This window comes from Grus americana, chromosome 2, assembly GCF_028858705.1.
Source record: "Grus americana isolate bGruAme1 chromosome 2, bGruAme1.mat, whole genome shotgun sequence".
Taxonomy (NCBI): Eukaryota; Metazoa; Chordata; class Aves; order Gruiformes; family Gruidae; genus Grus; species Grus americana.
Window position 1 is genome coordinate 38190328 of NC_072853.1, and position 13159 is coordinate 38203486.

The 13159-nt window shown below is 39.2% G+C and overlaps 1 protein-coding gene across 5 annotated transcripts in view; it reads right to left on the reverse strand.

The window, feature by feature from the left end:
- Nucleotides 1-3657: 3657 nt before the first annotated feature.
- The window catches only part of SGK3 (serum/glucocorticoid regulated kinase family member 3), a 60766-nt gene continuing 51264 nt past the window's right edge, over nucleotides 3658-13159 (reverse strand). For all 5 annotated transcript variants that reach the window (XM_054818651.1, XM_054818654.1, XM_054818653.1 and 2 more), the window contains exons 10-17: nucleotides 12976-13107; nucleotides 10834-10946; nucleotides 10576-10612; nucleotides 10381-10467; nucleotides 8174-8269; nucleotides 7164-7319; nucleotides 5989-6078; nucleotides 3658-5028 (exon numbers count right to left, since the gene is read on the reverse strand). In XM_054818651.1, the coding sequence (XP_054674626.1) occupies nucleotides 4858-5028; nucleotides 5989-6078; nucleotides 7164-7319; nucleotides 8174-8269; nucleotides 10381-10467; nucleotides 10576-10612; nucleotides 10834-10946; nucleotides 12976-13107 (882 nt within the window). In that variant the 3' untranslated portion in view covers nucleotides 3658-4857. The remainder of the gene's footprint in view (nucleotides 5029-5988; nucleotides 6079-7163; nucleotides 7320-8173; nucleotides 8270-10380; nucleotides 10468-10575; nucleotides 10613-10833; nucleotides 10947-12975; nucleotides 13108-13159) is intronic.

Below are 13159 nucleotides of genomic sequence, written 5' to 3' on the forward strand. Positions count from 1 at the left end.
GAAGAATGCTCTAGTGTTTTCTTTTCTCAGTGAATTATTTCACTGTCCAATTCCCTAACCCATGAAATTAAAGCTTGCATTTAATTTAACCTCCCCTATATATTTTATAGACATAATCAGTCTATCAAAAATAAGACTTAAATCTCTCATTTGAGAAGTCTGTCATAGCTGTTGAAAGTGTGAAACTGGGCAACGTTTTTTCCTTTTTTTAAATCTGACTTTGCTACACAACATTACCTCCTGTAGCACCCACTTAAGGTGTTGATCTTGCAAATACTTATTTCCATCCATATACACAGAAGACCAAGTCTGATTCCCATAGCCAAAACTTTCACAACTACAGTTTCGGTTTGGAGGCTGACCATGCTCTTCAGTGCTGTTTTCATTGTGTATTATGCACAACTCTGCATTTTATTTTTTTAAAGTAGAATCTTGTACCATGAAGCACTACTTTGCTGAATTTAGAGGGAGAATTGCTAAGGCCAAAATATGGTATTTTGTACATACATATCTGTTTTACTGTCTTACAGATTTTCTTCTATCAAGTGTCCTTTGTTGTCTCTGTAGATGACCAATAGGAAATACCACTTAAATCTTCAAAAATAGATCTAGCTACCTGGTAAAGGAAAAGACACAGAATTACTGGGATGATGAGGAAGCCAAGCTCATAGCGTGTGAAGGATCCCTTGTAGGAGTTCACAGAACTGGCTTTGGAGGACAAACAGATGAACATCCGAGAGCAGTAACTGGATACCCGTGCAACACTTGTGTGGCAGCAATGTAACCCTCTCATCTGAGAACTGTATGCTGTGGGCTAGTAGATGTGTTTAGTGTGTGGAGTATCAAAATTTAAGCACAAGTTCAAAGAGGATTTATAGTAGGGGTTGTTGGGGTTTTTTTTTTAGCTTCTTGAGGATTACTCCTACCCGATTACTGCTCCATCCCCTGAAATCTTGAGCAAGAAGGGGTTAAAGAAACACAAACACACAGATCCATCCTATCTCCCTGGACCCTGTGTTCCCCAGGCTAGAAGAAAGGGACACCAAACACGATTAGGAAGGACAAAGCTATGGCCCAGGTCATTGTGCACTGAACACTGTCATTGCCTAAGCTTCAAAAAAATAAAGTCTGACTAGATGCACTGCCTGGGTGCCCGTACTCATTGGTGAGCCCACAGCCAGCTAACCCCACTCAGCCACGCTCCAGCGTGACATGCATGGCACCCAACACCGCTCTCCTGCCTTCACGCTCCTGCCATCTGCACCCATTCCTCACAAACCTCACCAGCGCTCTCCCCAAAATATTCTCCAGGGTTGCTACGCGCCGCTCTTCAGCACTGCTGTGGCGGCAGCAACACCCAGCAGGGAGACGGGCCGCGACGCCTTTTCCCTACGAGGCCGCTGGTGTGCCCGCAGGAGACGTGAACGGGACGATTTACGAAGCGGTAGCGAAGGGCTCGACAGCCGCAAGAAAGGGCTACCGGTGCCGCTCCCTCACCCCCTCAGCCGGCAGCCACCGCCCCTCAGCGGGCTCGGGGACAGGCCTGAGCCAGCGGCACCGCGCGGCCCAGGGGGGAAAGGCGCCACAGCTCCCTCTCGGCCCGGAGCCGCCTGCCTCACGCGGCTCGGCCTCTCCAGGCCACTGCTACCAGGTGCATGTGGAAAACAACTCCCTCCGCGCCTTAGCGAGGTAAAACTCAAGGCCAGCCGTTACCCGCAGCTGCACAAGCACATCAGCCGCCACTGCTTCTGGCTGACTCTGCCCCATTAAATACACGGCGCCTGTGGAGTGCACTGCCTTCACTTTACTGGAGACACAGTCTGAGCCAGGTCCCTATAAGCAAGTACTGACAGCATAAGCAAGTACTAAAAGACAACATTTGTAAAACCATTTTCTCTCTTTTATTAATAAATATTGCATATTTAAGTGCTGTCTTTAGCATGCCAGCCATCTGCAAACTTACCTCCCAGGGCAGCACCTCTGAATGCTCTTTTTCTGTCATAGTTCAGTTCATGTTTTTACAACTGCCATGCATTTCCATCTGTGCATCTTGTGTCTCTCACTCTCCTCCTAGGCCAAAAGATGGGAGAGCATAAAGGTGGCACCATTCCTTTGCTTCCACAGCACCAGTAGAGAAGGCCTGCGCCTCACGGGCTCAGCTGCACCTCTCCAGGAGGAACAACCCCCTTTGCTACAGACAGGCAAAACCCCCTGCATTAGTCACAAAAAAAAAAAAAAAAAAAAAAAAAAACCCCACAACAAACTTTTACCTCCCTTTATTAGGTATCTGCCAAAATAGAAAGGGAGTACCACAGGTGGTTCCTGTGTAGGTTCTTCGACCATCTCCTGTTGAGGATTTACCACACTTAGTGCTTCAGATTTCACTTCCCAGCTCAGCATGGGTGAAGGGGCTGCCACACTCTGAACCTTGCCATCTGTCTATGAAAACCAGCATCATAAACGCAGAGAAATGCAGAATGAGACCACTGGGTACTGAAGTACCATGAAGAGGGTTTACTGCTTGCTTCTGTACAGTCTGTTATCTTTAGACCTCCTGATCCATGGAGGCATTTCACAATATGAACTTATAGTAGAAGAAACAAAGTGAACTTAAATACTGCAAGTGGTATGTTTAACACATTCACACTTCACCAAAAAGGCAGAGATTGCTGAAGGAAAAAGCTTAATAAGCAATTATTAAGCTGCTCTCTCAGAAATAACTTCAACTACCACTGCCATCTTTTTATTTTTTAAAATAAAAAAGAAAAACCAAAAGCCCTCACCCAGACAGGCAGCTAGGTATGAACATCTTGGAAACACAAGACAAACTAAAAGGGGTGGCTAGCGCCCACAGCAACAACTTCTGCAGTATCCACTCTCCTCATCTCTACAGCACTGTCCTTGCTGAGGAAGCAGAAAGCAGCTACAGTATGTACTTCCTTGCCATAAAGAGAAGGGTCTTACAGTAGCCCACAATCAGGAGTAGAGAGAGTAAAAATTCAGTATAAGAATGGATACTTCCTTTCTTACCATCAATTTCTGCTTTCTGGTCCATCAGAAAGACATATGTTAAAAAAAGAAAAAGGATAAAGCTGTTACTTCCAAATGATTACAACTGCAAGGACAGGATTCATGTAGTTGCTGGTTGCCCTGAAAAGCTGCATAGCTATTTCCAAAGTACGGCACTACGGAAAATGAGTGCCAAGCCACCAGTCCGCTCCCACAGGTGACAGTTCTTTCTTCCCTTCCATGCCAATGTCAATTTTTACTTCTTTTACCCAGCCACTACTTCCAACTCCTCACGTAGCAGCTGCTCAGCATCACTCAAGCACCATGCAGAAGACAGTGCTATAGGAGAGACTCCTTGAGATAAGCAAGGAATCCTGTTTTAGTTTCCACTTGTCTAATGTTTCACTGTTGACACAACATTAATTTCAAAAGAATTATGATTTGATACACTCATTTTCCCAATACTCTCAATTTTTAACTGATCTTGATGCAATATAGATAGCATTTCTCTTAGCTAGTTATTTTGTCAAAAATGAGACTATTGAGATATTGGCATTTATCTAACTCTGGCTACTCATCAGTGTCTTATCAGGCCTCTCAAATCAAGGCATTTAACTGAATGTATTTATGAACAAAAAACACGGAACATTTTTGAACAGACAAAAATAAGTTGTTATTTACAAGTAATATATATAACTACTACCGTGACAGGCCTTTATACACTGTAACTGCAGTCAATTTTTGCATTGTTTAAAAAAAATTTCCTTAAACAGAAATTGATCAGAATTATCAGTTTGTCCATACACGTGTATGTTATGAGAAATACAATAGCTTTTCACATTTTTAAAATTATCAGCGTAATTTACATTTTTTTTCCCCCTAATAGCAAGTGAAGATTTTAAAAATGGTGCAAACCAGAACACAAAGACGAGTAGCTATGCATGTTGAAATACAATCAGTTTGGAACATATTAGTGTTTCAAACTATAAATCCGTGAGAAAAATCCCTAATATTTGGCATGATCCCCTCACCACCCACCCCCGAAAGGTCAAAGCAAGGTAGCCTTTTAAAGTAACAGTGATTATTGCATATTGTATCTTTGGAAAAATGTTTTTAAGTAGTTGAAATATAGATGTATTTATCTCAAGAAGAAAAAGTAGAACACCTGATCAGTAATGCTATCAAATCAATCCAGCTAATTTGTTCCATCCTTGCTTTGAGTAATTCGCCCATACCTCAGATAATCAGTGGAGTGAACGGGTACTTCAGCAAGCGCAACAATCCAGTTTTACATGACCAACTTTTCATTCTGTAGAAGTCCTTTAAGAATCTTGGTCTTCACTTATATTAACACCTCATTTAAGTGCTGACAGGTAAATTAACATATATTTCAAACTGATATAACAGGGAAAACATTTACCTTTTTTAAACCAGGATATACAAAAGACAATTTGCATAGTTACAATTCAAGCACAAAGTCACTGTAAATAGGTACAAAAGCATTTATAAATTTACTAAATTTGCTGCTGTTTGTGCCAGCCAAATCTTAGATAGGTATGAATGTAAACTTGAAGGGATTGAGGAGAACAGTCAGTGTCTTTGCTTAAAAAATACGTAGAGAACACTTTTTAAAGATTTTAAAAAATATTTTCTGCAGCAGGAACAAACAGTTCAAACCCCAAAGAAAGCCATCCAAAATGCCCAAATTCCTCCTATACAGCAGAGAAAGTTTGTTCATAGGTTTCAAACCTACATACAAAAACGAGGCACTAGTTACACTATTTTGGAATGTGTCCATAACCCTAACATTTCAGTTCACCCCAAGACTTCCTGTTGGCTTCTAACTTCCTAGGAAAACATATCTTCAGAGGGTGGTGCATAAGAAAATCCAACAAATGCATCATCCGCCTCTAGGACACTGGCATTAACGATGTTGTAATCGGAAGAAACGCAAACCGAGTATGGGACCATTTCTTCTGTAAACACTGCATCAAAATTCCCAATATCATCTGGTCCAACCTAGAAAACAAAGATCTATCAGTTGTCATATAAATACTGTGTTTTAAACTTGTGCTTGTCCTTCAGATTTCAAATTTTACTCTTGAGGTTATCTACTTTATGTCATTCTTTCCCATTTAAGTACAGGGAATTTAAGGAAACACACTACAGCATCCCTGAAAATAGCTATTAAAAGCCTGCCTGGTTTTTTTAGGCTGGAGTTCAGGCCAAAGCCTACACACCTTTATGATCTGATAAACCCAAGAAATACGAAGAAATGTCTCTTTCTTCAATGACTGTTAGGAAGATGCAAAAAAACCCCCAACCCCCAAACAAAAATAAAATCAACCCTAAAACCCAAGAGCTACCAAACCCCTCCCCCCAAATCACATCAAATTGTTTCTCCCTTTTCCATCTAGCAACAGTACTGTTATGATAAATCAGTTTCCCCAGTAAGACACTTAAGAACTAAATCATAGTAGTATTTAGTCACAGAGAGAAGACAGCTAAGGCTTCCTCACTGCACAATCACAGACTCGACCAAAGGTGATGCTCTGATGTGACTTTAGGAAGGCCTTCCGCCCCACTGCCCCCTCCTGAGTTTTTGGACAAGCAGTCACAGGTTGACAAAGTTTAAACTGATGGGAGGACAAAGAAAAGCTGCAACTACTGCTTAATAACTACAAAAAAAGCAGGAAATTGGTCTTTTGGAAAGTCTTTAAATAAAGGGGCTCTCTGTATTTTCTTCTTTGGTCTTCAGACTCCACAAAAACTGACAGACAGGAATGAGCAGTGATACGTCAAACTGAGTTTTAAATAAAGACAGCATCACTGCTCAAAAGTGCGACTGCTCATAAGGCCAGTCAGCTCTGGGGGTGTTCCCATTCTTCACCATTCTGAAACAAATAATCTTTGCAAATAGATGAGCCCTCGAAGGCAGAAATTTGGCAGGTATGAACTAAAACAGCACATGGCACCTACCACATTAGGATTAAACGGTGGCGGAATCTTCTTCTGAAGAAGATCAGTCCAGCTGAGAGATTCAAAGAACGGGTGCTTTTGAATTTCAAGCTGCAGTAAGGAATAAAGATTTTAGATATTTCAGAAATCCATCCTGTGTAAATACTACTTCAGACTGCATGCACATAAGGCAGTCAAGTCCTCCATCAGTTTGTTTATTCACAGTTTACTTTGCAATAAAAGCTGCAGTTGGTAAAAACAGCAATTAAAAGTTGTTAACCTGCCTCTACAGACTGGTTTCCTTTTAAGATTGTATTTTCTGCTTTTAAGCCTTAAAATCAACCACCTTGAAGTGTACCACAGAATAAGAATGTTTTCTGTTAGGATCTCTGCTCCTGCCTTAAAGTTTTGTTAGTTTCTGTAAAGCAGATTATTGTCTGAGAAGTGGCTGCTTCAACAACTCTGCAATACGCTTAATAGTTATGAAGCCACAAACAGCTATGCTAGATGCTACCGTCCTTTCATCCTGTTCCACACTGTGAGAAAAGTACGATATCTAGTCTAAATGCTCTGTTACAAGGTCAACAGACTACCTAACGTTACAGCTGCAAACAGAAGACTATGAAGATCTCACAATTAATGGATGGAAGAAGTCCTTCTACATCATTCCTCATGGCACAGTTTTGAAGACATCTATACTTTGTCATATCACCTTCTTGCAAACAAAGTTTTTGTGGTTACCCTAGGAAAACATTTGCCATGATTTTAAGGCTAAAAGAGCTGCTGTTTGCATGGTACTTGTGTTCCTCTATCTGAAGACTGGTTTTCATGTAGTTAAACTGTCATTGCCAGAAAATTGCCTTTCCTTTTGATTATTTCCCAGTTTCACTACTAAGAATGAAACCTACCCTTCATTCACCTTAGTGATAACTACAACAGGAATTGTTTCCTTTACTGGCAGGTGCAGCAGCAACCAAGCTCAAAATATTTCCACAACAATCATCTCTCTCCTGTCCCCAACAACTTTCAGGGACTGGCCACACTGGTGTCTTTAACAAAGAAATAAAGAGGAGGAAAACAGAGACAGACATAATGGAGCAATCTTTATCTCCAACTATTAAACCTGTGCTGTGCATATACATTTAGTGATGACCCTTTAAATGAAGTAGGGCTTGATAAATTAAGACATTACATACAAAATCTTCCCTTGCTCCAAGTCTGCTTTGCCGATCTTTCTCCAAAAGTTCTTCCAGAATAGACCAGGCTGTAAGACTGATTCCTGGGCGCAGAACTAGGGGTTTATGGAGAATATTCTCATACATCTCAGCAACATCACGGCAGTAAAAAGGAGGCTAAAAAAAAAGTTATACATGAATTTGAAGCCACCTGTGACATTGTTACATGTGTGTGGATCAGTAAATGACTCTAAGAAATACAAACTGCCAGCAGTGAAGAAGCAATCTACCTGTTAAGCACTGCTAACTTCTAATTCAGTCATCACCATTGCCAGATCTTTACACTTGATAGGTTCCCCACCCACCTCCTCTTCTCCTAACATGTTCTCACACTTAGAAGTAGCCATAGATGCCTTCCAGCTTCAAAGTTCCCATTGAACTTGCCTGAAAAGAACATGAAAGTGGGGAACAAACACAAATCTATTTCCCTATTTAAGGTCCTATGGGAGGAGATAAAACTCAAGAAAACTAACAGAACAGATTGTTACTGGAGTGATTACATATGATTAGGAGAAGCACAGTAGGATTTTTTTGTTTTAATGCTGCTTCAAGACATGAAAAAGCTAGGAGAGATTCTGGGAGACCTAAGTAAAAAAAAAAAAGTATTTTCATTTTATTTATGCCACTATTTGGCAAAATTTCACTTATAAGTTGGGTTTTTTTATTGGGTATTATCACTGTTGATTCAGTTTATTCTCACATTCCCTCAAACTGATGACTACTTGTCTTCATTGGAGTTGATGTCCAGCAGTTCACTGGAAAGCAAAATTTTAGACACCAAGAGGTAATGCAAAATCCAGAAGAGAAAAACAGGTACTATGTTAAGTATAAGACAAACTGTTCATCCATTTAAGTGGAATATTTCAATATTTTGCAAAGGTTAGCATCTTTAACAACACTCCAGGGTTGCTTCAGATAAAGGGGGAGAAGAGGGAGGAGCAACCCCTGCCCCCCACATATTAAGTACATACCAGCCCATAAAGCATTTCATAAAGAACTGCACCAAGGCACCACCAGTCTACTGTGTTGTCATAGGGCTGCTTTTTAATGACTTCTGGTGCAAGATACTACAATAAAAAAAAAAAAGAAGTATTTTAGAGCATTAGGCTAGCAAGAATAAAACCTAGGTTTTAGTCACATCACAGTAAACACCTTCAGGAAAAGTTGCTTCATAGCAATTTTAAGACTGCTAAGTATTTATCTTGTCTGTCAACAAATCTGGCAAATACTTTGTCATCATCTGGTCATTTACCAAGTAGGACAGCTGTTTTCCCAATTGCAACAATACCTCCCACACACTATTGTTTTGCCAAACTACTTTGCCACCTCTATTATACATTTCAGATAGGTTACTGCACTGTTGCAGAGGCAACATCTCTCCACAAGCTCGCTACTAGTCATGCCTATTTTGCCATCCTTAGTCTGTATGCTCCCCATCCAGTACACACAAATGAAAGGAGAAGATCTTAATTCTGCTTCAAATCTATCATTACTGAGAAATTGTGTGACCTATATTCAGTTTCACTGTAAATCTCAATGAGGGCATGAATTGCAACTTGCTAAATTAGAGATTCTTATCAAATAGGTATCACTTGACTGATTTGTGATAAACATCTGATCCCACTGAACACTGAATGACAATGCTAACTGGTTTCCATCTGCCTTGCAAGAAATCTACTCAGCATCTCAGAGCTTACCAACACTGCAGCACAAGGACAGCCACTTCATAATACAAGACTATTCTTTGTGAATATGTAATATAAAATTGCTACAGCTGAATGATCACCCTCTCAGTCCTCATCTACAGCATACAGATTCTAACCTCTCAAAACAAGAGGATGCTCACTTCTAATATTCTAGTATCCAAATTCTGGCATTTAATTTACAAATAGATGATAGTGTTGTCAGACAAGGCACAGACTGAAACTCAGTTTAATTACATCAGTCTTTCTCAAACTTTCTGTGTCTGTGCGTGCCCTGGACCTCATTTCTCTATAGATGACTCTGAAAAAGTATGAAAAGCAGCTGAAGTATTTTGAACTCAACTGCTTAAGCTTTTTGTAGCCTTTCAGAACCTCCTTTGAGCTTTTTAGGTGTTGGAACTCACCAAGTCATTCGACTCAGTGTTTCGAAACACTAGGAAGATCATTATGATTTTAGCAGGATCATGAAAGATTTGAATCTAAATCTTGGATTACAAAGGCTAATACACAACTGCTATGTTCAGTCTTGATATTTTAAAAGACTCATGTGAAGCAACAGCATTAGCATCCTCTTATGTTGCCATTTGTGCAAGTCCAAGGTAAGTCTGAAGACTAAGCTTCTGAACATGGTAAAAACCCCACATATTTTCTCAAACAGATCCAGAGTTACTAGTGTTCTATAAATTGTCCTTTGAACTTTCCAAAATATTCAACAAGTGTTGTTTTATCTCACATTTATCACTCAGCTTTACAGATTCCTACTCTGATCATAACTAGGATAAATTGTTATATGTTGCCACTTGCCTTTTTTTTTTTTTTTGAGTTCAAATGTTTCAGCTAAATACTACTCCCCACTCATCCTTCACTGCCTTCAAAGGCCTCTTCTATAATTTAAAGTATGTTTATCAAATTATCAAAGCCACTACTCCTGGCATTTCAGTGAATCCTGCACAGGCGTTCAAGACTTCCAGGTTCTGAGTTTTCCAGCCTAGTTTTCTTAGTGAAAAGAGACAGAGTTGAATAAACTCAAGTCAGCAAGTTCAGTTTCATGCATATGCAAACTTTGCTCAAGACTCACAGATATTAAGTCCTTATAAACTTACTAAAAATCAGTGGCAGAATACGGTAAGTAGATTCATATTGGCAAATCTGTTGCAGCTTTTACACAAGCTAACTGTCCTGTGTCTAGCCAGCAGTTAGGGGACATGGGAGGAACAGAATGTTTGAAAAGGGCTGGGAAAAAGGAGGAGGACAGACATGAATTATAGGGATGTGGGTAGTTAAGTAGGAGACAAAAGGACAAAGAACAGATCTGCAGAAAGCTTGTCTTTGGTTTGGTTTCACGGAAGAGCTTATTGAAAGAATGCAAATCTCCCACAGTACAACATGGAATATTTGATCTTCCAGTTATATAAATATTAATTATAATCAATGGTCAATGACTAGTCAAAAACCCACAAAAGTTGTCAACATACTTCTGGTGTTCCACAAAAAGTTGCAGTGGTATCAGAACTTGCAATCCCTTCTTTACAAAGTCCAAAGTCTGTCAACACAACATGACCCTGTTTAAGAGAGAGTCGTATTTTTAAAGAACATCATCAACACGTGGATACACATAAGTGTCAATTTTGTTGGAGAACACGGAAAACAAAATAACGTTGCATACTTACTAGTGAATCTAGGAGAATGTTTTCTGGTTTTAAATCCCTATTTCAAAAAAATAATCATGTTAATTCAAAACAGCAGTCACCAACAAAAGAGCTTCAGAGTCAAGGACTTTTGCTTTTCAGCTGAAAGCTTCAGGTTTTGGTGAAATTGAAATTGTTATGTTCGAGTTTCCCATAAGATGATTTCACATTGTGGTTTTTAATCAGTAATTTGTCCTATTTTGAACTTCTGCAGGACAAGGATACATTTCAGAAACTTACCTGTACACTATATTTATGGAGTGTAAGTAGCCCAGTGCACTGGCTATTTCAGCAGCATAAAATCTGGCTCTGTGCTCAGGAAAGGAACGTTCTCTTTGTAAGTGAAAGAACAGCTGTAAATATGCAAATAGTAAATAAGAACATTACACACAAAAACCCCCAGGTTAATAACATGTAATTTTAACAGTAAAAAGTAATTTTATTTAGCTGTCCACTTTTTTTTTTTTAATTGTGGAATGAAATATAATTGGTTTTGCTGCATGATTGTCATTCCTTTCCTCCCTTTTGTAGCTCAGAAATGGATAGGTAACTCAAGCACAATAAAACCCCATTCCTTTAAAACCACGATTAGTCAAAAAGAACTGGAGTAAACCACTAAGCTGTGAATAGAGATTGGCAAGATTAAATCATGCAAGATAGCCTCCTACCAGAATATAAACTGGTGTCATCCAGCATTTCTGTATAGGTTTGCATTCAAAGTTTTGTATATAAGCATTTATATAATTGTATTCTGAAATCACCTAGATGTAGATCACTGCAGGAGATGCATATTCCAAGCTGATCCACAAATTCTCTCAACTAGAGAGAGCTGTCTGGCTGGAAACAGTTTGAGCAGATATGGAAGTCTAGCCAAAGATTAAATCATAAACACACAGATGAAGTTATACTACCCATTCAACTTCTAAAATGTTTTAAGAAAATGGAAATTTTCTGTTTTCTGCCTACGAAGTTTGGGAAAAAATACGAAAAGCTACCAGAGCTTTCCAAGCACTTCATTAAAATTTGGAAGCTGTTTTGAACTATATTTTAGTTTGCCTGGAAGAATGCCAAACAAAGCTCTGGCCAGGAATTCAGAGTAGAACAAATCAGGAGTTTGTTAATACCATCTAAGTAAGATGACAATACATTAGACAAGAGAAAGGCCCATCTTGTCCCAACTCTGACACTTAAAGGGGCCAGAATGCCAGCTCTAAGAGCATCATAAATACTGACAGCAGGCCATATGAATATGAACTAATGTATACCACCCCAGTTCATATCTCATCCTGGTTTATTCAATATACTTTTCACTTGTCTGTGTATATTCAGCTGCAGTGACATAATAGGAAGCCTTGAGATATGCCAAAATAAACTATTTAAGTTCTACCCCTTCTCCTGTGCTCTTCCAGCTACCAGAGTTTTATCATCTACAACAGTATCCTGTCTCATCTTTCTTTCCTGTTCTAAGCACCTTCTGAAATGTGTACATTTTACACCAATAAATTACCAAATTGAAAACACAGCAAGTGACAAGACATATAGCTCTTCTTTAAAACATGTATGTTGGATAGTTCCATTCATACAATAGTTTTTCACTACACTTTTCTTCAAATCACAACTAATTTCCTAGATAGGTCCAGATATTATTAGTCTGTGAGACCCTTGATTTTCCACAAAACCTTTTGAAGGAATGGAAGCAACATTTTATACCCTTCTCATGTGTATTGACTATTCAACCAGTTTATACTGAGTTTCTTGAGCATTCCTGGAAGTACTGGGTACTTTGAAAAGCAACAGATCCCTAGCTGAAGGCAAACTGCTCCACAAGTATATTTAAACATACACAAGCTTTCTCCATTTCTTTCACAAGCTTTCCCCCAAGTTACTTAATGGCTCCTCAGATTCAATAGCATCACTTCAAGGCAAAGAATCCTGAGGATAAAGCTATTTGGCAAGAAGTAATTAGACCACAGGAAGCTACAGAATAATCCCTAGGATCCCAATAGTATCAATTGTCAATTCAGTTGCTAGTTTCCTTCTGCATTTGAAATACTAGCATCTCAGCTAATGCCAATGCAAGAGGAAAGGACAGTTTTACATGGTGAAAAATGTCAACATAATCTTAATTCATAAAAGTACATTTATGTAACTGTGAAATACAGTATTTGTATCTGACAACCATGAATAAATTTGGAATTAAAGTTGTCAATAAGAAGAGGAACAGGGTCCTTTTGGCTACAGAAGTCTGTAGTTACAGCAAATAATAGGATTTTCAAAACTGGGAGAATACTGGTCACAGCCCATTGTAAAGGATCATTTCCTTCCTCCCACCTAGAATTAGCAAAAGAGAGAGACTCAAATCCAAACACAACCACCACATACCTCTCCTCCATTAACAAAATCCAGGACAAAGTAAAGCTTTTCCACTGTTTGGAATGAGTAATGTAATCCAACCAAAAATGGATGCTTCACATTTTTCAAAAGCACGTTACGCTCAGCCATAATATGTTTTTGCTGCAAGGAAGCAAAAGATCAATAAGTAAACAGGAATGACTTTGTAATTAAG